This window comes from Nematolebias whitei, chromosome 3, assembly GCF_014905685.2.
Source record: "Nematolebias whitei isolate Nwh7 chromosome 3, NemWhi1, whole genome shotgun sequence".
In the NCBI taxonomy this organism is placed as follows: Eukaryota; Metazoa; Chordata; class Actinopteri; order Cyprinodontiformes; family Rivulidae; genus Nematolebias; species Nematolebias whitei.
This window is the reverse complement of record NC_056500.1, coordinates 22,187,261-22,212,535: the sequence shown is the minus strand read 5'-3', so window position 1 is coordinate 22,212,535 and position 25,275 is coordinate 22,187,261. Positions and strand designations below refer to the sequence as shown.

The following is a 25,275-nucleotide window of genomic DNA, read 5'->3' as shown; positions in this document are numbered from 1 at the left end:
ATAATTATTTTTCCTAGAAACAAAAAGAACCAATGACACAAACTCTATTTGGTAGAGTCAACTAGTAAACCACCTGTTCATTCTTTAAACAGGGAGCTTCTTGCTTTATATTTTGTCGTACATCAAGTAAACAACACACAAAGCTAACATTATATGTCCACACGTTAAGGAGAAAGGAAGCACCACCAATGTGAGTCAGTCAACTTTTAGCCTTTGATGTAGGTCATGTCTGTATGTTCAGCACCAGACATCATTTCTTACACGGCGGGATGATGGCAACCCTCTCCACATGACTCCAGGCTTACTTTATACTCCATCTGGCTGTCTGCGAGCCCTGCATCAGGCCACACCTGTGGGGAAGATGTGTGTGTCTGGGTGTTGGAGACTATTACTGTTCTTCTGTCTTCAAACTTCTGTCTCTTGACACTTAGGTTGAGGAAAAAAAAACATAATCACAAATATTTGAATCTGATAATGTTTCAGCCCTGCAGCCAGGCAGCATCTTTAATTTGAGTTAACATTTAATGTCAGACCTGTTATATGATCTTACAGTTCAATAAAATAATAATTCAGTTAGCGTTCACCATGCTGGAAGTTTAGAGACTTTCAAGGACCTGCCTTGAATTGGTACTGGACATAAATAGAAGTTGACTTGACTTTATTAATGTTTCATTGAGTTTTGAGATTTTACTACTACTGCTTTGTGCATTCTAAGTATTAATTTCACTATTTCTGTTTTATGATTAATGGGATGTAATTTATTGCTTTTGTTTTTTTTTTGTTTTGCAATTCAGTTTAAGTTATTTTTTACATTTGTTTAAATCTTGACAGAACGAGAACACGTTTATGAGTTATTACTGTTTACAACCTTTCCATCAAACGCAGTGTTGTGAAGTTAGGTTTATAAAATGCTTCTAAATTACAGCATATTATAAAAGGAAGGTCAACATATCTGATGATAAATAGAGCAGAGGCATGTTTACCACAACTTCACATTTTCTATTCTAACGCGGTCCATTCCGTTCAAACTGGCCCAAATGTTTAAAATGAGAAATGCAGCTTTGTGTTGACAGACAGTGGTTTGACTTTCTTTGATTAAAACAGCAGGGCCTAGTTTGAAAAAGACAATGTTGGCGCCCTCACAAATTATTCATGTGCACTAATTCAAACCTATACCAACACAGATGCTGCCTTTGGGATATTTTGCTGATTGAAAGCTTGATAACACTGTTTCTCTTTAACTTAAAAGATGTAGTGTTGATGTTTAAAAAAAAAAAGTCAGATTTGATTTAATTAGTCCAAAGAATCTGCTCTGATTGAATAAGTTAATTAGTTTTCTATTTTCTAGAGTTGTGTTTTCACATAATTTTACACTAAAGAACTCTGTTGTTTTCAATACAGAGCCACCTAAAGGCTTGTCTAGCGCTGAACTGACATTATTCATACATCTAATTTTATATATTATATAGTATTTACAATGATTTATATAAATATTTAGAACAATTGCATCCAGAAACTGAATTTTAGGATAAGAAATTAGTTGCGCCAGAAATTTATTGGAGTACCCATCTCATTTGCAATAATATACTCATATACTCATACACATACAGTTTACTCATGATGATAAAAGTCTTCACAACATTTTTAGCTTCCTAACGTCTTTGATGTCTTCTCTATGACCTCTGGAAAGTTTTTTGGTGTTTTCCTCAGTTTTCTTTCGTCAGCAGAGCTTGGTGCCAGTTCTGGGTTCTTTGGCCAGGCGTACTCAGCGACAAAAATATCTCCTGGACCCCACCGTGCGCAGATGGCCTCTCAGCTTGGCTTGTCACGACTCACTGTTCATTACAGGAGGTTTTGTGATGGACGGTCAGCTTCTGAAGGAGAATCTCTTTCACTGAGTATATGGTCAGAGATACGGAGAATGCCCTGAATGCAACCTGGCTCGTTGCCGAGGGAAACCGCAGGTTCTGGGAATCAGGTGGTGGCTGCAGCAAGAAGTTGTGGCGTGCGAGCCAAGAAACAGTCGGCAAGCTGTAGCATGGATTAGAATATTGGGTGGCTTTGAAATATTCACAAAAGCCTTTTTCAGCTGCTTTAGTCCTTATCTCAGCAATCTCTGTTGAATATACACAATTACTAACACTGATAATATTGTTTATGTTTGTAATAAACTTCAACGGATCCCAGAGTGCCATCATTATCACTGTATTATCATTCTCCATTATTGGAAAGGTCACAGAGGTGTGAATGCAGTGTGTCAGCATCTTGCCTGGCTTTCACTCAAGTGCATTCTTTGTATTTATAATGGTCTTGTCTAATCAATAGCAGGTCATTGTCATGGCTCAGGGGTATGCTAGGCTGATGGGATTATGGGGCATGTGAGACAAAAGAGATGGGTGTTGGGACACGACTTGTTTACTGCAGCTGTTTGCTGTCAGCACCACATTTAGAGGATTTAACTGACACATTTCCCGTGCCTTGTCCTGCCAGACAGTGAGACAAGATGACAAACAAACAAGGCCCCTCGTGGTAAAATGATCAAGTCACGTGTAAGATGGCTGCGATTGGACAGGAGTTAACAAGGAGACAAGCAAGGGGACGTTCAAGTCATCAATATGGGCCACTGACAGGTCTTGTCAGTGCACTGACACGTAGAGAACTAATTATCAATGCTAATTAATGGGATAGTCAACAAGCGCAATACAGAAAAGGACATTTTTTGTCCCCAGTAGTGAATCTACTGAAAGTCCTCACGTCTTAGTAGTCCAAAGGGACAAAAACAAGCTGATTTAAACACAATATGCCTTCCCTGCCAAGGAGACAACCTCTTAAACGTGAATAATAAAATCAAATAGGTATGGGAAAGGCTTCTGTCTCCTTGAAGCAAGTTGACTTTAGACATTTGTTTACTCATGAAAAAAGTTAACACAAAATTGTTGTTGTAAATGTTGTGTATTCAGCGATGCAATTTGATTTCTGTTTCCAAAAGTGTATTTACTTGGATTTAGTTTTTAACTAAATTTAAATTGTATTGTTATATTGCGTTATATCGCATTATATCGTGTTAATATTGTATATTGTATCGTTTATGCATTTTGACCAACTTTTCTTTTCTTGACCCTGTTGGTTAAAAAAATGTTTTGTTTCCAACAGTTCAAAAAGGAAATGTAACTTAAACCATACAGACATTCCTCACATAAGATAGTGTAGAAGTTTAACTTCTTTATATCCTTTCTTATTGATTTAATAGTTATAGTTTTTCCAACAAATAAAAAAGAAAAACATAAAAAGAATGATTGAAAACAGTGGTCTGTTCCCTACGGTTCTTATCCTGACAGTTTATGTTTAGCTGATGCAAGTGAATGTTTTTTTTTTTACATTCATTAAATTCAATTAAAAAATACTTTATTAATCCCAAAGGGAAATTAAGTGCTGTAGTAGCTCATCATCCTGGTTTCAGAGTTGTTATAGATGCTGATAGCTGTGGGCAGGAAGGAGCTCCTGCAGCGAATCTGAAGAATCTGGCCACCGATACCGATCTCTCCACCCTGATCCGGCGGACCTCTGGGTCCTCCTAGGCAGCAGGACTGCCCGAATGCCAGGCAGAATTCCTCCCTGTGTGATGGTCACTCCTCCCAGCAGTCTGCTGAGCTTCTCGTCGCCACGGACAGACAGATGAAGATGCTGGGGGATGATTCCGGTCCTCCCGTTGTCACGAGCTGAGTTTCCCACCAGCTCCAGGATCTCGGCGGTCAGGTACTTGAGTACAGCCACCAGGTTGACGGGAATTCGTCCATGGCACCTCCTTTTCGACTCATTTGGGATTTGGGGCTGTAGTTGAGGTATTTGAGCTTTTGAGATGTTATTCAGCTGCTCCTGGTTGTTAAAAAAACACCTTGTTGCCATGGTTATGCATCATAACAAATGCCCCAAAGTAAAAAGGTTTCGGTAAAAATCCTTCCAGCTGCACAGCATCTGATACCAGAGTAAATAAGCATTCGAAAAAAAGCGATTTACATCCAGAAAAAAAGAGAAATTAAAGTTTTCAAAAGCATTAACTCAGAACAAATGTTACAGCTACTCCAACATGCAGCCACCCCGAGCGGCGCAATACTTGAATGTACCATACGGCACCATTTTAATATACCATCAAAATACTGCAGCTGATTTCAATAATTTGTCTTTGCAACCAACAGTCCAACAAAGTTTTTCAGCCTCCATTAGTCTTTCTAATACTCTTTCCTCTCAGCCATGCTTTAATTGTTTCAGTTCTTTTCAATACTTGAACTTAAACCGAATACTTTACCTTCACCCTGTACGGCTATGTCAGCTTTGTTCCTTTGTTCCCTAGCTGTATTTTGACAGTAACTTCATCTTTTTTCAGCATAAAATCATTTTCAGCAGCAAGCACCACTTAAATAATCTTAGAAAATGCAGCCCTTCAAAACAGTTCAAATGTTTGTTCAAATTTCTTAAAATTTTCCCATAACACTTATCAGATACGAAAAGTACAAGGAAACGACTGAAGTTGTCCATGTCTGCTTGTACATTTTTGAGAGCACTCATAAAGACACTCGTTCATCTGAGCATGGTAACAATATTTGCGCAATCAACTGTGTGCATAAATGCGAGCGTCTCCGTGCATGCTTTTATGCGAGCACCTATCCATTTGTGCATATCTGTGTGATGTGATGTGTACGATGTGTGGTAGTGAAGCATTTTGCCTCCCAGGTATATCATTTGCATACCTGTCACAGCCTGTGTGTTGCGGTGTCAGGTTTAATGATGCGTACTGTTTTCCACAGGCAGCTCTGGTATTCTTGGAGTCCCACTGTTATGGTGATGTGCACGTCAAGTGTTGCTGCGTTGGCCGACAGACATCACACGCCTGCAAAGAATTATCAATTTGTGACGTCACTCAACCCCTGGTGGACTATCAGCTCTTCAATCGAGTGACTAACTTTGATGGAAAAATCAACAAATTTACTGGAATAACACGACAGAAAAGTGAACCGTCCTTCAACTCGAAAAATCCAAACATGGGGGAAAAAAAACGTTCAACAAATTTGGAAAAACTAAGAGCCTAATCTTTCAGGGACACATTCAGTCCTGCATCACTTTCAGAATGTTTCAAAGATCCTTCAAAGCGACTGAGAACACAACACAAGAACAAACACAAGTAGGCTCTGAGAGTGAAAAATGCACATACTCTACACACACAGAGAACATCAAGCTGCGTTTTGAACAAGATCCCAGAGTCTCTTAACCTTGATCCCTTCCACTTTTAAGCTTGAAGTTCAAAGTCTGGACAGGAGAGCCCATCAGAAAATACTGATGTGCTTTTTAAAAAACAGCAACAAACAAAGAACAACATAAAATATACAAATCCAGCACTGGACGGTGCACTGGATATCAACTGAGTCTTTAGTTGAGGCTACTGGGACAGTTACAGTACCTAAACATACGTATATTATCATACATGTTGAAGCAGAAGCATGAACACTGGAAAACATACATGCAGTTAGTAAATGATTGGAGGAGAGAAGAGAAACCGTCCCTGCTGTTTGGGAGAAAAAGGATTCTCAGCATGATTAGATGATATAATGAGCTGTTATATTGTAGCTGATGGGATGAGAAGAAAATACAGAGAAGACGAGATAAGGCGCAGAGCGGATATAAAAAAAATCCAACACACACTCACACACATGCATGATGTATAAGATGTATAAGATGTTTTCGTAGCACCTTCAAACTGTGACAAAGGTTTTGGCAGCAGGAAAGGTTAGGATCTCATTATTGGTGGATGAAAGTCACGACAGTTAAAACGGTGCAACAGGGAAGATGAAAAAGGTGGAGCGGCACATTTAGAAGGTGGACTGAAAGGTGGGCCAAGGCTTTTTATTTATTTGTCATGTATTAGTTGGAATAGGGCGAACACATGCATGTATCTGATGAGAAATGAGGAAAGTGGAGGGCGGAGGGTGATGCTAAAGGTCTCTGTTGATGATTTACGCGCTCCATCAAGCAGACTGCTGGTGCGTAAAAATTGACATAGTCTGTTCCTTCAACCTGCCTGACCCCAATCGCCGTTCTGTGCAAGGTCTCTGTGCTGCCTGACCACCCAGGAGAGCTCCTCCTCCTCGTCTGAACCCTCCCTCTTGGAAGCTCAACATCCTACACACACCTCTGGAAAGTTGAAAAAAAAAAATTGCCTTTAGAGCTTCTAGTCTCCTGCAGCAGCAGCTGTGTGTTTGTAATGGCCTTGTCAATGTTACATTCTAGCTTTTTTATTTCATTTGATTTGGATATATAAGCACAAGTCATCCCAGTGGTGACAAGAGAAACATATGAAACTACATCAAAAAGTAGGTGTTTGGCTGTTCCAAGTACGGTTATCATGCATCTACTGTAATGCGTCTGTTCTACTCCATGTTTTCATGATGTAAAATGAAAACCAGGTGTAGAATTGATTTATGCTGTTGGCATTCACTTGAACACCACTTTTTTATATGTTTTTAAAGAGATAACAGTGTGTAGAAAACATGTTTGCATCCCAAAGCACGGAAATTAGTTGGACAGTTTAGCTTGTTTCTCTCCTCTAGTGCATATCACAAACAAACAAAAAACATCACTATAAGGACTTCCAACGATCCACATGTGAACTATTTATTGATCCTGCCTTACCCTAACCCTAATTTTGTTTTTATTTGTAGTTGTTTACAGTCAAAAAGACTACCAGCAATTAGCACTAGAGGGCACTAAGACTACATTATTATAAAACAACAGTCACCTGCGCTGCATGTGCAAGAGAGCACATACTTTCAGTATGTATCGTTCTTGTCTCTTTCTAAATCTTCCTCTTCTTCTCTGTTACTCCACTTGTCAGATCGGACCGCCATCAGCAGGCTCTCAGGAGGTCCTCAGCAGTGAGAAGGTCAGCTGAAGAAAAACTTGCCCCTTTTCTGCTTTCATTGAGGCACCTGTGACCTTCGACCTCAGCTCTGTATGTGCATGTCTTCCCTGAACAGAAATCTTGTTTTATTGTTGAATGCAACGACAGCATCAACTGCTCACACACGCACAACTACATGCACAAAATCCAGCTCTTGTTTTTCTTTTCTTTTGTCAATGAAATCAGTGGATGCAGATTTCCCTGCTTGTTCTGTCTTCCACATCTGTCGCAACAAGAAGCAACAAAAGAACAGCTTGTTTTTCCAGCGAGTACAGGTGACCTGACAAACGTGGTCAAGCATGCATAAAGTCTCGCAATTACCTAAACATTAAAACAATCACTCCAGCAATTTCAGTGGAAGGTTGTTGGTGAAGGAAGAGCGTGTTGGTGCATTTGTGTTTCAGTAAGATGAGGAAGAGCAGAAATAAAAGGAGACTATTAATGCTGCACTCCACAGTTTTACCTGGTTTTTTACCCCCACTAATCACACACTCACAGATCACACATGACGAAGGATACAAGACTTCTCAGAGTACGGCACGGAGGCGGTGCTGCCAGCTGTCATGTAGCTGTAGAAGGACACCTCGAGGGTGTAGCAGTAGGAAGTGTCGTCAAGGAGACCACCTAGGAAGCGCCTACCAGTCCCAGCTTTCACCACGTCACGGTTAAAAGACGTGTTGGACTAGTGAAAAACAGAAAAAAACAGACACATTAAAGTAGTTTGTGAACAGAGACATTGGAAGATTTTGCATCAAGTACTTGTGTTAGCAAACATCCAATCTGTTAAAGATGTTTTAGATACTTTATAGATTTAATGCACCTGTAAGAACAAAACACAAGTCAGGCTGAGAACCAACAGATTTTCTCAGACAAAAGTAATGCAACTGATCACAAATTAGACCAAAACATAAAGGTTATGTGTTTTTGGTCAATTATCTACCTATATGAGTTCTTATGTAGTAATTAACTCTATCTCTTCCAATTAATCTGTGAAAGCCAGTGCTATGAAACAAAACAAGAGTGGAGGAGTGGAGGAGCAGAGGATAGAGAAGATAGGCCTGTGATCATAAAGTCACAGGTTCAATTCCCGGTACCGTCAACATAAAAAAATTTGGGTGGTAAAGGTGAATCACCCACACCTGCCTCCACCCTCATTTGCCCCACTCTGGGCCCCCGAGCAAGGCCCCTAACCTCCACCATCTGCTCCCTAAAACAGGTCGTTCTTGAAAATGAGTTCTCGTGACTCAATGAGACTACCTGTACTGAGACTACCTGTATAAAGAAAGGATCAATGGGAAAAAAGAAACAAAACTAGAACAAATACGCAATATGTTTATATATATATATACATATACATATATAAACATATATATGCATTACATTAAATGTAACTCAATAAATGAGCAATGGAGCAGTTCGCAGCTGAGTGTGAAGTGGCTGGGATGAGAATCAGCACCTCCAAATCTGAAACCATGGTCAAGAGTGAGGTTCTGCCTCAAGTGGAGGAGTTCAAGTATCTCGACGTTTTGTTCATGAGCGAGGGAAGAATGGAGCGTGAGGTTGACAGATGGATTGGTGCAGCGTCTGCAGTACTGCAGACTCTGTGCCGGTCCATTGTGATGAAGAGGGAGCTGAGCTGTAAGGCAAAGCTCTCTGTTTACCGGTCAGTCTTCGTTCCTACACTCATCTTTGGCCACAAACTCTGGGAACGAGATCACAGATACAGGCGGTTGAAATGAGTTTTCACCACAGGGTAGCTGGACTCTCCCTTAGAGATGGGATGAGAAGTTCAGTTATCTAGCAGAGACTCGGACTAGAACCGCTGCTCCTCCACATCAAGAGGAGCCAGTTGAGGGGGCTCGGGAATCTGGTATGGATGTTTCCTGGGTGTCTCCTTAGGGAGGTGCTTCAGGCATGTCTGACTGGGAGGAGACCCCAGGGAAGACCCAGGACACACTAGAGAGATTGCGTCTCTCAGTTGACCTGGAAACGCCTTGGGGCCTCCCTGCTCAAGCTGCTGCCCCCGCAACCCGACTTTGAAATAAGTGGAAGATAATGTATGGAAATGGATGGGTAAATAACAGATTTCACCCCCCCCAGGACTCTCAAGTGTAATGTTTGGTTTACCTCCATGTAACATTACGCGCGTCTCAAAAACACATTTGTGAAACAGTGTAATGCTTTGGTTCACTTTTGCTGCTTTCATCAGAATTGTTAAAATAAAAACTCTAAAACCCCATTTAATGCCACCTGTCAATCATCAAACACAAATTTAGTGGCTAGTTCACAAACATACAGGAACATTTAGCAGGTAATGAGCCGTACGTGCGTATCAAGGGACTCAAGGAAGACCAACAATGTGGCTTCAAGTCAGCATGTGTGCAACATCAAAATAAAGTAGAGATAGATAGATATGTGATTTTGTGGGTTTTCCTAATTGGTCTACAAAAAATAGAAACCATGAAATAATATTAATTTTAAAAATCCAAAACAAATTAGCTAGTGTACTCTGTTAGATTGGTAAAGACCAAATGTGTACAGGTTCATCTTACTTCTCTCATAAGTTACCATGTAAATAATATATTTCCTCCAAAATGTCATTCTTGTGTCAATAATTAATTTCTTGTAATCATTATGTTAATATGACAATGTTTTTCATGAGTGGATTTTAGATTTTAAAAAGAGAGAAGTTTCTGTCCAATCAAATTCCAAATGTTAGTTTTCAACTCTAGTTTTTTAAATTTACATAAATCTAATTAAACATAAATAAATAAAAACTAAATAAAAATGACATAAAATAAACTAAGTTGATTAAATGGTTATCTTTAAAGAGGTGAGGGATGTTGGTCTTCTGCTATCACACATTTCATTTAATTAGCATGTACTCTAAATAATGGCAGTATATTAGAGAGTTTGGACTCAGTGTAAACCATGTACTACTCAAGGTGGTCGTCACTCCACTGTACTACTACAACAAAATACAAGAGATTTTGGATAACACCAAAAATTAGCCTTTAATTTGACGAACAACACACAACAGTAAAATTTATTGACATCATCAGTGAAGGCTGTTCATGATGACAAATTTATTCACAAGTACCATATTTTTCACCATATAAGTCGCACCTTTTTGCATAAATTTGCAAGTCCAGCAACTTGTACACCGAAGCGACTAATTTACGTTTTTTCCCATATTTATAACCCAATTTTTGGCTAAGATCTGAAAATTTCATTCATTCTGACATGGAAAATATTGAACACTACCATTTTCAGCCGCTAGACGGCCCTTAAGCAATATGGCAAGCAAAGCCAAGTGTCTCATTAATAGGTAAAAGTGGCTATTAATGAGACACTTGGCTTGCCATAGATAGCCACCTTCGTCTCTCTCCAGAACTCCTGGAGCAAACATCAAATCAGCTGCATTTCGTCACGCCGCCCAGGTGAAATGCAGCTGATTTGACCATTAAAGTGCATTTATTAAGTAAAAGTTCAACTGAGACACACCTTTACTATAATGTCGAGCAAACAAATAATTGTTTTTAGGTGGTAATCTTGTTAACTTTCGAAGAAATGCACGGCGAATCCTTCCCTCTGTGAGCTCCGCAGCCACAAATCGGCTTTTGAAATGCAGCTGATTTTACCGTTCAAGTGCATTTATTAAGGAAAAGTTAGACTGAGACACACCTTTGTTATAATTTCGAGCAAACAAATAATTGTTTTTAAGCGTTAATATTGTTAAATTCTTGTTAAAGTCCTCCTGTGCACAGTCCTGCAGCCGCCATTTGGCAGCCAATTGATTTTTGGCACAACACATTTCACATTTCCAGATGGTCAGTGGTGACGCATAATAGATGCAACTTATATGGCGAAGCTACATATTGTTGTTTTTTCCACTTTATCAGACAGATTTGGACTGATGCAACTTATACGGCGATGCAACGTGTACGGCGGCAAGTACGGTTCTGAAAATTGGATCCGTAGTTTGCCCGTCAGTAAAGGAGATTGTTTCTAATCTAAAATGAGGACACACAAACACAAAAAGGTGAAACTCAACTAGTTAAGCTGTTGTGGCAAATGAACAAATCCTAATATTTCTTGTATCTGTGTGTGTGTTTGTGTGTCTGTCTGTTAGCAAAGATATTAATAAACCACTGGATACGCTGTATTGAAACTTGCAGGATGGAATAAGTGGATGTACTGTACATTCACAACTAATGAACTTTTAGAGTCAGACTCATTCAAGTTAGTTGCCATAGCCAGCTGATGTTAAAAAGTACAAAGAAATGGTTACAACTCAGCCATTTTTTACAAAGTGAATTACAAATTGGAGTATTTGTAGCTGAGGCTGATCCCCAGCACATGGTCTGAGTTACCATGTTAAAACTTGGTATGATTCTGTTTGAGAGTTGCTTACACCAAGTGCAACTCATTGTACAAGATTGTTGCCTAAATCTTCAGCATTAACTGTTGTGGACAACTCTGTTTGTTAGTAAAATATCTTGCAAACTATTGCACATATTTTAATGAAACTTTAAGAATGTAATCATCTTGAAAGGTGAAAAGGAACATTCCTTCTGAAAATGTTTTGGCAGCACGACGACTCAGTGGTTTGTGGTGTTGCCTCACAGCAAGAAGGTCCTGGGTTCAATCCCCGGCTGGACCTGGGATCTTTCTGTGTGGAGTCTGCATGGTCTTCTCATGCTTGCGTGGGTTTTCTCCAGGTACTCCAGTTTCCTCCCACAGACCAAAAACATGCATGTTAGGCTGCCTTCAGTTCCAGGCCTCCCTTGCAAAAGAGATCTGTGATCGCAATGGGATTTGTCTGGTTAAATAAAGGTTAATTAAAAAGCTGGTTTTTTTTTCTATTGCATCATTGATTTTATACAGAGATAGTTAAGATAAGATGATGTGACCAACATACATGAATGAATTTATGGGTGAGCATATATAGCCGTGATGTGAAGCAAAATAAACCTAACTGTTGTGGTCAGAACTGATTGACATGTCTCATTAGTCAAAATGCATTTGTGTTCTGGATTTTTTACGGCCTTACAGAAGGGACTTCATTTCAGCAGATTTATAAAATATCATTACCCAGTCTGCCTGTAAATTGGTAAAGTGGGAAGAAAAAAATCTATTTTAGCTTTGAGCGTGTCAGCTATATCACACAATTTGATGGTGTCTTGGGAAGAGTGTGGAAAACCTTCCCGTTTTGCTGTAAATTCACTCGGCAGCAGCGAGAGTTGACTTGCTGAAATGCAGACTCTGTGTCCACTGGTGGGAGTTCGCCGTGATTGTGCTGTGCTGCTGGTGCTCAGGGTTTTGGGTAGTGCTGAATGGGCAGAGGGGCAAAAACGCAGGAAGGGAGATGACTCCCGGGCCAGCTGTCACACGAGTCATACAGTGTCCGAAAGAGATACTTTCTCCTGAACGGGAGTACTTGACCTTCGTCACACACCCTACCAAACAGACACTGCCAGCAGGTGACGTTTTCATTTGTGTGAGTGAATATATTTATGTCTAACATCTAGTAGGCTGGCTGTGAGTGTCAATGGGTTAAAAAGGTTGTGCTCTGTTATGTGAATAAGTGGCTGTTTTCAAATGTCAGTGTCAAAGAGTGAACAAAGATCAACAGAAGTAGAATGCATCAACGTAAAAAAAAAAAATCTTGCATAAATAACTGCTTCATTCAATTTTAAGGGTTTTACAGCAGAACGCCTGCACTGTTCAAGTCATCCTGGCATGTGTTACAGTCCAGAACCATGCCTTGACCTTCTTTTCTGCTCAAACTTGACATTAAGGGACTTTAAAAATCATTTCAAGTTCTTGACATTCATTTATCTTTTCCTCATCAGCGTAAACACTACAAAGACAAAGTGACAAAGGTGCTGGAGTGTTTCGTTAATTAATTAGTAACGAAAAAGTGAATCCTTTCATTCAAATGCGCATTCAACGTCTTTGTATGACATCCGCAATTAGGTTGTGGAGCATCCCACCACTCTAAGTGATCCTTGAGACACTTCCACATGATTAGAGTCCACCTGTGCCTAATGGAATTAATTGTAATCAGGAGATGCATCTTTGTCCACAGAATATCTCACATGGGATTATTATTATTAATTTCTTTTTTTTTGGCAACAACCCAGTGATGAAGTCAAGGGAAACACACTTCCATGTGTAAAACAAAACTGCATTAATGCACAAATCTGGAGAAATAAATTGAAGTTTTTTAAGCACTGGAAGTTTGGCTAAAACAAAGCGACTGATTGTTGTGGAGTTCAGCTGTTGAACTAATTTCCATTATTTAAGTATTTTTTGAGTTCTGTGGTTTTTCAATAAGACAAACATTCTGACTCAGAAGAGTTTGTATTTTGAACTGCAACACTAAAATCTTCTTAATGTTGAAGACATTATTGGCTGAAGAAGAAACTGTGATATCCAGGAGACATTTCTCTGGCAATGTTGCAACCAAACTTGGAGATTGGGAACGTTTCGCAGATGAACCGAACTACAGACACTGAATGATATATTATAATCAAACATTTATTTAGAAGAGATCAGCTATGTTGTAGGGTCTGGAGACAGTGGCATTGACAAAAAGACAGGAGAAAGAACTGGAAGTGGCAGAAATGAAGATGTTGAGGTTCTCCTTAGGAGTGACAAGTGTAGTGAACTAAGCCTCAGGTCAAATCTGGCCCTGAGGGCCTTCCTGGGACAAGAACTGTTATTTCATTGATTTGAGTCCAGAAACACAAAATTAAGTTCATCCAGAGACTTTCTAAGTGTCCTGCACTGATCAATTGAAAGAACACTCTCTTTTTTATTATCATTACTATTTTACAAATGTCTTGATAATCAAAAGTGTGTTTAGTTCAAACCATTTTTAAATGTTGAAGTGAACTACTTATTTTAAATCAACTGTGAAACAGTATTAATGATTTTTAATCCTCATTCAAAGTAGAAATCTAGTTAATGTCTGTTACAGAGTAATTATTCATTTTCTTGATCTTCTGTCTGAAATGAGCAGGTTGTAAGTCGGTCAAAAGTCGGAGACAAACGCCAACAAGTTTGTTGGAACGAACTGTCATCTTTTTAAATCCTCTCAGATGTAAATAGAGAAGCTGGCACCTGTTTCCTCCCATCTCGCCTAAACATTTCTCTTGTCTGTTTCAAAAACATTTTTCTGTCTGTTCCAAAACATTTTTCTGTTTTTCTGACTTCTAGTGACCTCTTACGTCACTAAAAACACACCCCTGATTAGCTCTTTCAGCCAATCAGGACTTCCCAAATGAACCGGAAACAGAACTCTTTAAATGTCGACATTTCCTAGTTCCAAGCAGTGCGGTGGGAGAGCAGTTCAGTTCGGAGGGCAGAACCGAACAGAAAAGTTGCTGGAGAGAACAGGAAGTTCCTGACATGATCCGAAGTTCTTCCGAGTCTCGTGGGAATTATGGAATCTTCCACATCTGAGTGGAACCTCTGACGGACTCACAACTCATGTGAGCCCACCCGGGAGGTGAGCGTGTGTTGAACGAAGTACCGTCACTACTTCGGACGATTCACAGCTGTTCCTACGGAGAAGCTGGAAAGGTGGCGTTAAATGGAACTCCGTACCAGTGGAGACATCTTCTACAGGTAAAGAGTCGATTTCCACTACCTAAGTGTACCGAGGTGAAGCTGGGTTCGGATGGAGAGTGCCGTTCGTCGTCGACACATATTCCCTCATCCATCTTTCCCTCTCCATTTAAACTCCTTCATTTCCCATCTTTAAAACTCTTCTATCTTGCCAGTAAATCATCCAGATATTTTCATAATTGTCTGTTGTAATTAAGCTGTGTTATTGCTTCAATCAGAATAATCACGTGTACAATGTTTGATGTTAAACTTTGATTCTGTTAATAAATGACCGCATTCATTTTGATGGGTCAAAGAAAATTAACGTCTCACGTCACTGATCTCTGTCACATATCTGTCAAGTAGCTCGAAAAAGAGAGAACCCGTTTAAATTAAGTATAATATCAGGTACTTGAACTAGTCCAGATATTATAACATGTAGTGGAGCTCCGAAGCTAACGAAGCTAACCGACCTATCTCACTACACAAGGATGGATAAGATTAGGAATGAGATCATCAGAGGTACAGCACAGGTTGAACAACTGGGAGATAAAGTTAGAGAGGCCAGACTGAGATGGTTTGGACATGTCCAGAGGAGGGACAGTGGGTATATTGGTAGAAGGATGTTAGAAATGCAGCTGCCAGGAAAAAAACAAAAAGGAGATATATGGATGCAGTTAGAGGAGGTAGTTGGAGTGAGGACAGAGGATGCAGAGGACAGAGTGAGACAGAGGAGGATGACTCGTTGTGGTGACCCCTAAGATGGAAAAGCTGAAAGAAGAAGATTTAGTTGAGATCAATGAACAACAACTATCTAAGCAGTAATCAGTTGTTCAATCAAACTACAAAACTAAAGTGTCTAGAAAACAACAAGAACTGAGCATCACCCTAATATATCAGCCCTATAATCAAATAAAAAGTACCAAAGTTCATGCTCAATAATCCAGGTAAAATATCCAACAAAGTTCGGTCAGGTCATCTGGATGGTTTCTTTTGTTTTCCTTCTTGAGACGTTTCGTCCTTCATCCAAAGGACATCATCAATCCGAGGAGCCACAAACGGACTCAGTCCCACAAGCAGCACACTCCCATAGTGGACCAACCAGTTTGATGGTGATACGATGGTTTCTGGGGCCCGCCCTCCAGATGACCTGACTGAACTTTGATGGACAAACAAAAGTAGCCTCTATTATTTTGTAGTGAAGATTTTGTGGGATGAGGACAGAAAAAGGCTGAGAAAACAAGGAAATTCAGAGTTAAAACTGTTTTTGAGGGCTCAGAGGATCCCAGACTGGGAACTGTTTCACCATACATCATTTCAGCTACCTAACAAGTATACTAAAACAAAAGAGTGACTGGAATAAATTCAGTTTTCCCCTTTTCTTGCCAAGAAAATAGAAAGCAGATTGAGACGTAAAACTAAGGCTCCTAAAAGTCACTGCAAATAAGATAACTCCATATTGTATAAAAAATAAATTACAAAGCACCCCAAATAGAGCCTTTATGCTGCTTTTGAGGAGGATTTTGTAGACTATTAAAAACTAATGACCTAAATCTTTTTTAACATGTATTGAAAACATGCAGAAAACTTTTGCTTCTCAAAATTAACACCGTGTAAACATTTTTTGATCGGAGTTAAACAAATGAATGCATAATTTTACATTTTAATTAACTGATGTGATCTTTTAACACCCCTCTTTTCATTACCCCACTCTTCTGTCCTGTGGTCAAAGTGAACATCTTTGCATTAGTAACTTCCTTTCTTCTGCACATGTTTGTCCCCTTAAGTACCCGAACATTGTGTGCTGTGTGTAAGTATGAGCGCACATACACATGTGTACATCTGCACTTGCTGGATGCACAACATATTGCTAATTAACTCATGCATGCAGTCTGTGTGTGTTTTCTACTCATCTAAACCCAGTGAAGCATTTGTTTTTTAAAGTAAGACCTAAAGTCAAAGCATGCAGCTACACTTCACAGTTACCCGGTCCAACCTATGTTCTCCAGTGTCTGTTTTAAAGAGTGCAGCAGTTGGTAATTCCATGCTTCATTGAACAACGTGTCACCAATATTTGCTGAGATACAAATATTTCTCGTTCTCTGTCTGTGAGTGCATGCATGTGTAACTTTGACTTACAAAGGAAAAGTCTGGCGCATTTTGGCACAGCAGTCTGGGAAAGACTGCCTGTCTCTGGACGCGCTCCTTGTCTTCAAACACATTTCCATACATGAAGCCGTTCTGCATGGTGGAGTGTGCATGAACATCAATGTAGAACTCCAGACTAACCCTCTAATGAAGAGACAACAAAACAAGAGGGACAAAAAATAAAGAACAACAGGTTAGTTGGGACGGTTTGCAACAGGTAGTCTCTGGAAGAAAGGACAGACCTGTTTTGGCTCTGGTGAGACTCTGCCATGTAAAGGTTTTGACCCACTGGACAACACAAACGCTCCAGACACTGTGAACTGAGTCATACCTGAAAAGAGCCAATGACCCACACATGACTTCAATCACACTGTCCTTCTGAAGGGCGCACCGTGAGTACATTCAACGACAGGGTGAGCTGACAGAAATGTGTAGACATACACCAACACTCTCCTGTGGAAGTCCCAGATTCACCACACACCCCAAACTTATTTATCAGGTTAATATTGACTTCATGTTGAGTGTGTAATGTCTTTTCTCTCAAGTACTCTGTGTAAAATGGATCTGATGAGATTTATTCCTCCTGCTTGACTTTGTAAGCGCACACGCACAAACACACACACAGACACACACACACGGCTATTCAGTTGAAAGAACAATTTTGGACATTTAATGCCCATAAGGTCCAGTACTGAACCAATGTTGATACTGAAAACATGCGTGAGGAAGGCGATATTACCAAAGACTGTCACTTGGTAACAAAGAGTCAAGTGTCAGTCAATCAAGGTCAAATGTTCCAGTGAAAAAAAACGAACAACAAACAATTCTAAGTCCAAACCAAAAATGATGGTTGAAACAAATAAATAAGACAAAACATTTAAGGGAAAAAAAAGATCTATGATAACTTTGTGCGGTGTTAATATATTTAATAATAGTGTGGCACGGTGCCAACTCTCAGCAAGAAGGCCGACAGACTGAATCCCAGCTGCAGGGGCCATTCTGGGTGGAGTTTACATGTTCTCTCCGTTCATGCGTGGGTTTTCTCCAGGTACTCTGGTTTCCTTGTGCAGACTAAAAACATGTATGTTAGACTGATTGGTAACTCTAAATTGTCCCTAGGTGTGAGTGAGAATGAATGGTTGTTTGTCTCTATGTGTCCCTGTGATGGACTTGTGACCTGTCCAGTGTGTACCCCGCCTCTCCCACAGTGACTGCTGGATATGGGCACCAGTGACCCCCGTGACCCAAAAAAAGGATGAAGCAGGTATGGATGTATGTGTGCATGGAAGGATATTTAATAATATTAATAACTTCAAAACAAATTGAAGTATAAAACATGTTATTTAAGCAGACAGATAAACTAGTTTTAAAATGTTTTTCTTAACATAATGATGTGTTGTCATCACATTCAGAAGCATTTTCCCCTTTACTGATATGACTATATGCACATTTTCTGACTAAAATGTGCCCTGTGACTGTAGCTCATCTCTGTGTTATCACAGCTGTGATTCTAAATATCACAACAGCTTTAGTATAAGAATATTACTTGCTCTTTCTGTCTAGAGGCCTTCTCACCTTCATACTTTGGAGGCGCGGATGTTTCATTTCCTGAGATTTGTAAATACAAAAAACAAAATGAAAGTATCATTTGGGTTTATCCAGTTTACCTTTTTCCCAATAAAAGTGTGTTTGTTTTTACCCCAGCAGCTTTCATTTTGCCACATTAGACAGATATTATTCTTGTTATTATTTACTGCTACATTGTTGCATTTGTGTCACTAAAATAACAACTTTAAAACAGCGTTATAGAGACTTAGACATCTGGTTTGATCCGTTGCTAAAACTGTACTGGTCCCCATTTAGTATTTCATACACTTCAATTGAAGTCCAAACTCATATTTTCTGACTTCAAAGTTAGAAAGTAGGTAAAACTAATTACATAGCCCCCCAAAAATTTTTTCACCAGCCCTAAAATCCACATTTCATGTGCTTCACACTGGTTTTGCAATTTACAATTGGGACACAGTTAAACTGGGTGTGACTTCAAGTTCAAGTTCAAGTTGTGTTTAATTTAACATATGCAAGGTTAACACAAGGGTAAGAGTAAAATTAAATACTCAGGATGAGAAGACCCAATTTGACTCACTAAAAACAAACAAATAAGACATACTAAAGCATGCAATAAGGGTACAAAAATAAAGTACAAAAGTGAAAAAGTAATTATAATATTTACAAGGTCCTAAAGATAAATTAGTAAACAACAACAACATAGTAGAATTTTAACAGTGCAAGTAAAATGAATTTGTATGAACAAGTATTTCAGGGCAGTAATATAAGCTAAAATGCACATGATATATATATATATATATACATATATATAGCACATAACTAACATATGCTACACAGGATGTGTGACAGGTTCTTGCACAGGTAGTGATATTGAAATTGAAATATGATGGTGAGGTAGATGTATAGATACTGTATCATACTTGATACAGCCACATAGTGCAGCAGCAATGAACAGCAATAAACTTCAGTCCAATACTCAAAACTTAAGGTAAATGGAGCACAGGATTCAAATAAATTAAGTTCATTTTAACTTGGTTCAAATTTTTACAACCCAGTCACAAACAAAAACACAAAAGGAAGCAAAGGTGTGAAAACATGACCTTCACTTCAGCAATCTTAAAACTATACCTGCCAGGGCTGGCATAGCAGCCCCTCCCAATTGTTGACATTTACCTATGGACTAACAATCACCAGCATTCCTCTATCTTCTAACCCTCTCCTGGTTTTATCCCTCTGCTCTTCTTGCTCTTTATCTCCTTCCCTCTCTGCTCATTAAAGATTCAGCACCACACCTTGTTCCCTAGGGGTCATAAAGAGGAGGAGAAGAAGGAAGGGATGAATGAGAGGATGGTAGAGAGACAGAAGGAGGTAGTAAAGGAGAGGGAAGAAGAAAGACGAACCAAAGAGGACGATGCAAACAGTGTGTATGAAAAGGGAGAGGAGGAAAAGAAGAGCAACCCCCCCCCCCCCCCAAAAAAAAAAAAAAAAGAAAAAAAAAAAAAAAAAAAAAAAAGGGGGGAAAAAAAAGGAAGAGAAAAAAAAAAAAGAACCCCCCCCCCCCCCCCAAAAAAAAAAAAACTGAGGCATAACAAAAAGAGAGAAAAAGGAGGGAATGAGTACATAAAGGCAAACAAAGAGAGAGAGAAATAAGAGAAAGACGGAGAAAAACAGAGATGTGTGAAGAGAGACTGGCAGGGAAGAGACAGAGAGAGGGAAGGGATGCTTGGGCGGCCCAGGCGACGCAGTGTGGCTGCGTTTGAAATTCTGCTCACAGCCAAAGCAATTTCCTGGCCGTGGCTGTGCTGTCAGCTGCTTGGCTGGCTGGCGGTGAAATATGGTGGCTGGGAGTCGGCCGCTAGCAGCCCCCGACAACCTGATGGATGGAGCCCCAGAGGAGAGGAACAGCAGCAGGAGAAGGTGGAGTTTGGAGGTGGAAGGAAGCTTAAGTGAACAGTGTTGGTCAAGTGAGTTAAACAAAAAGAAAAAAAAAACACACAGCGAGGAAAAAAGCAAGAGTTAAATAAAAGATGAAAACAAAAGAGAAGCGGGGAAAAAGGAGGAGGGAGAGGAGATGAGGGAGGCATAGAAGAGCAAGTAGTGAAATCTAGGTCTATTAGAGAAAAAAAAGGGAAGGTGAAGAGTGCCTGCTAGGGTCTTGACTAGGAAAAGCAGACTAATAATCACTAAGGAATCCCCCTCTGGTAGAGGGGGAAAGATGGGAGACGAAAATGTTAAAGTAGGAATGGATAAAAGAGGCTGGATTGGAAAAAGTTGGAGAAGGAGGAGAACAAAAGTGTCCGACTGAGAAAAGCAAACGTTAACTTGGTATTGCTTCCATGAATATAAAAAAATAAATAATAAAAAAATAACTCTGTTGTATTCAGATGCTAAACAAACACACACAAGGTTGAATAAACTTCAGTGCCGAACATTTGTAATGTACACATGTTCTACATCTGGGCAGCTGTTGGAGTTGGAGTCATCCTCCCCACCATCACAGACATCTCCACCTCCAGATGCAGGAAGAGGGCCACCTGCATCATGAAGGACCACACTCACCCAGCACACACACTTTTTGCCTCGCTCCCCTCAGGAAGGAGGTTGAGGAGCATTATGTGCAAAACCACTAGACTGAGGAACAGCTTCTACCCTGAGGCTGCTAGACTCATGAATCTCTAGTCAGGATTACCATTGAAAAAAAAAATCATTGTAATGCCACTTGATTGTTGATATGTGCTGCTGACTATACATGCTGCTGATCTTGTGCTGCTGATTTACAAATCAGCTTTACTGCTCACACAAACTCATGTTCGTGCTGCTGTTGTTTGGCATATTGTTTTGTACCGTTAGCGCTTAGTATATTCTTAATTTAGTGTATTTCTTAGTTCATGTCTTAGATCTTATTACTGTTTTTCTTTACAATTTGTATTTTTGTTGGATGTAACTGGGACCCTGTGTACATCATTTCGTTCCACCTCATGTACTGATGTGAATGACAATAAAGACATCTTGACCTTGACCTGTTTCCACTCAGTGGTGGTGATGGAATCTGTGAAGTCCAAGTGGTCATGAAAAGTTGATATAAAGGGAACTAAGATTTAGAAAGAAGGTCAGAAGACAACATTTTAAAACTAATTTAGCAAATAACAGAAAACTGTGACCAACTCACTCTCAACCATATGAATATTTGAATGTGCTTGCTCTTGTTTTGAAATAACATCATTTTAAAAAGATGTCTGAAGACCTCGTTATTCAAGAGAAAGTGTGAGGTAAACATTAATAAAATTAATAATGATAATAATAGAACATATGTTAGCTGCAGGCAGCATGGTGGCGCAACTGGTAGAGCTGCTGCCTCTCAGCGAGCAGGTCCTTGGTTCAAACCCCGGTTCAGGGGCCTTTCTGGGTGGAGTTTGCATGTTCTCTCCGTGCATGTGTGGGTTTTCTCCGGGTGCTCCGGTTTCCTCCCACAGACCAAAAACATGCATGTTAGGCTGATTGGTAACTCTAAATTGTCCCTAGGTGTGAGTGAGAGAGTGAATGGTTGTTTGTCTTGTTTGTCTCTATGTAGCCCTGTGATGGACTTGCGACCCGTCCAGGGTGTACCCCACCCCTCACACAGTGATTGCTGGACATGGGCACCAGCGACCCCCGTGACCCAAAATGGAATAAGCGGGTAAAGATAATGGCTGGATGGATGGATGTTAGCTGCAAGACCAGACACAAATGTTTTTATGGACGTCTGTCCTATGAGGTAATGTAATGCTGAAACAAAGGTGGACTACCTCTAATTTCTGGATTTTATTTAAAAGATGACAAAACCAGAATGTCTGCCTGAAATCCTGAAATACAGAATATACTGACCAAAGTTTTGTATGGTTTTGACCAACGTATCGAACGGACAACTGGTAACTACATCAGAAACAAAACGCCCTGAAACATACTTAGCATCAGTAGAGCACCTGATAGTTTTATTTATATGATCTTCATGTAGAAACTCACAAAAACAAACATATGAAAGAAGCACAATTTGAAAATTAAACACCTCAACTCTCATTGCATGGCACAAGTCAAATTGATCCTAATTCAGACATCTTTCACATGATGCTGTGAAAGTCTCCTTCAAGGACATTAGAGGATTGGTAATAACAGCCATGAAGCCTCAACAATGTCATGTCTAGGCTTACTACATGGCTTAGTTAATGCCCTGTCAATCAAACAAAGATGATTCTGAAGGCCCCACCACTGTGATTGATGCTTCAATTAACAACCAGCTCTGACCTCCAGAATTGTTCATTTAAAATTGTAATTAAGCAATTAGGGACAATTAAGAAACAGAGGCTACTGAATGAAAGTCAGAAGACAATTTACGAGAGAAGGAGAGACAGAAGTAGAGAGGAAGAGAAAGAGTGTTCAAATTAAACCTCAGAGAAAAATGAAAGCCCTGTCTTGCTGCCGAAACTTCGGCGAACTCTCAACTTGCGGTGAACTTGCAACGACGGCAAACAGTTTAGTGTAAAACCTAGAAGGTCAAACGAATGAATTTTGTCAGACAAGTACTTATCTGCTGCATATTAATTAGAGTCGGGAGCGGGAGAGCAGCAGGGGCCATAAATGGTAAGCTTATCTTTACATGGAAAGAAAAAGTAGCTGATTGAAGCAGGATTACAAGCTCTTGAATAAAGCGCTTTGCATCAGCAGCATACTTTTTGAGGCAGAGGAGGGACTGCTGCTTGTGCAGGAGAAAAAGTTGCTTGTGCTACCCATGCAAAAATATACAATATTAAAATAACAAGGAATGGACAGAAAATTGATACCAGCATTTTAAATAGCAATTGTAATATTATTACTATCTTTTTTTAGTCAAGATTTGGCTAATTTCATAGCAAAATCTGTTTTAATATATTGAAGAATAGAGAAACAGAAGTTTGGCTGTTTGAAAATGTATTGTAATGATGGCAGGAAGAAGTCTGCTGCTTCAACATGCAAAAAAAAAAAAAAAAGTTGGTTTAGTATAAAACCTGATGATTGTGATGATCGTGTCTTTTATCACTGTTTGGATCGCTATCTGAGTTTGAACTATTTTACCTACCGGTATGTATAAAGCAATTTCAACACCAACGCTGAGAAACTGCTGGTGGTGAAGTTACATATAGCAGTATATGTGATGTCTGTGTGGGGTTTAAAGCTTTGTGGTATTTTCCACTGAGTTTGGGTCAAAAATGAGGTCTAAAATTTATGCCACGCTTTCTTTTTTTCCTGTCAGATCACTTTATATGCAAATAGAAAAAAGGCTATTCAGTTTTCCAATGCACACAATCCAAGTGGGCTCTGAAGCAGATAAACATAGTTTGCAATGATTTTCTCTGTAGTTAGAGCGGCTACACTGGTCATCTTTAAAAAAAAAAGGAAGTTTGTAACAATTACAGATTATTTTAGTTGGATCAGTGACTGCCAATTGCCACTGGTGCCAGTGTGTAACCTAAACCCTATAAAATCAAGCAAGACAAAACCTTTTTTTTTTTTTTATTGAAAACTGTTTCAGTTTGTTTCTTTAGCTTTTCTTTATTGAATACTAATGCTATACATGATACAGCTAACCTCCTAAAAAGCTACTTGTTTCTGATGAAACCATTAAAAGCTGTCCATGACTGGTATTACAGGTCACTCTTTGGTTTGTAAGTCCTGTTTTCTTTACTTCCATGTGATTTGTACAACTAAATATTCTAAGAAGAACTAAGAGAGCATCAGTTTCCACAGAAAAAGACATGGAAAAAGTGTTATCAACGCTTAATCAAAGTTAAACTCTAAGTAAATGTGCATTAGTCAGAGAAGTCGATTCTGGTCACAGAGTCACCTGGTTAGTGACCCTCAAATGATGCAGCAGTGACAGAACATGGCAGATGGCATGACCTGCTTCATGGATAAAACTAAATGACAAGAATTCTGCCTCCTTCTCTCTCCATCTATCAGATTTAGTTCCCTTCTCTCTCTCTCTCTATCCCTCGTTTTGTGCAGTGCTCCCAAATTTGATGATGGCATTTGTCTGTTTATGAACACAGAGGTGACTTGTAATCAGGCTGAACGGGCGCAGGCGGCCCTCCACTCCAGGCGTGTTAGTGACACGCAAGTTGTCACATCTGTTGGCAGAGCTTACCAGGGAGAAAACGAGGAGCAGAATGAAAAGAGAAACCAAAAAACAAGATGTTATAAGAAAAGATGGCAAGAGACAAATCATTTGATATGTTAAAAGCTTGAGATGAGTTCAAAGCCTTTGAACCAAGGTGAGAAAAATGGCATAAAAACTGGAAAAGTAGAACAGTTTTATTTGGATCTTCCTGAGAAAAGTAGCCAATTCAGCTTCCAACAGAGAGAGAGAGAGAGAGAGTAAAGCAAGAGATGATGGAGGGATTGAAACAAGGCAGGGGTGATGGAAAAATATTGGCTGTAAATTTTAGAAATGGGTCAGAAATGGTGGAATGACACCGGAGGACACTTTAGCACACATAGAGAATATAGAAGACAGAGAGGCAGAATGAAAGATAAAAATCCTTATAGAAAAAATGCACACACACGGGCTGTGAATCAAACTGATGAGGAAGAAAGACGAAGACAGAAGTAAAGAGACTGCAGAGCAACACCAGAAGTCACATAGGAAGGACATTAGAAAATATTTCAGGGAACAGAATCCATCTAGGTGCTGTGACAGAACCTAATACATTTGTTTCAGATAGAAATTTAATTTTCTAATATTAAAAAGGTCAAAAATAAGCCAGGGAAACAATGACCTCTTTGTCATCCTTAACAAATTATCCAAAATGGCAGTGTCAGACTGGTGTGGATACATTTGCCAGTGATGAATGCTTCTGGTAATCAGCCTATCAAAAAGAATTCTTCTTCTGCTTTTGATAAATGAGCTGGAAAAGCAGCGCTTTAGGAAGGAGATGGGTCCATTTGTTTTTTTCGGTCTCCTTCTCTCTACCATCGCCCCC

At 39.6% G+C, this 25,275-nt stretch overlaps 1 protein-coding gene across 1 annotated transcript in view; it reads right to left on the bottom strand.

Moving 5' to 3' along the window:
* agbl4 (AGBL carboxypeptidase 4) overlaps positions 1-25,275 on the bottom strand; it is a 396,952-nt gene that overhangs the window by 2,313 nt on the left and 369,364 nt on the right. The window contains exons 9-10 of the mRNA XM_037698354.1: positions 16,706-16,858; positions 7,472-7,634 (exon numbers count right to left, since the gene is read on the bottom strand). Of these exons, the coding sequence (XP_037554282.1) occupies positions 7,472-7,634; positions 16,706-16,858 (316 nt within the window). The remainder of the gene's footprint in view (positions 1-7,471; positions 7,635-16,705; positions 16,859-25,275) is intronic.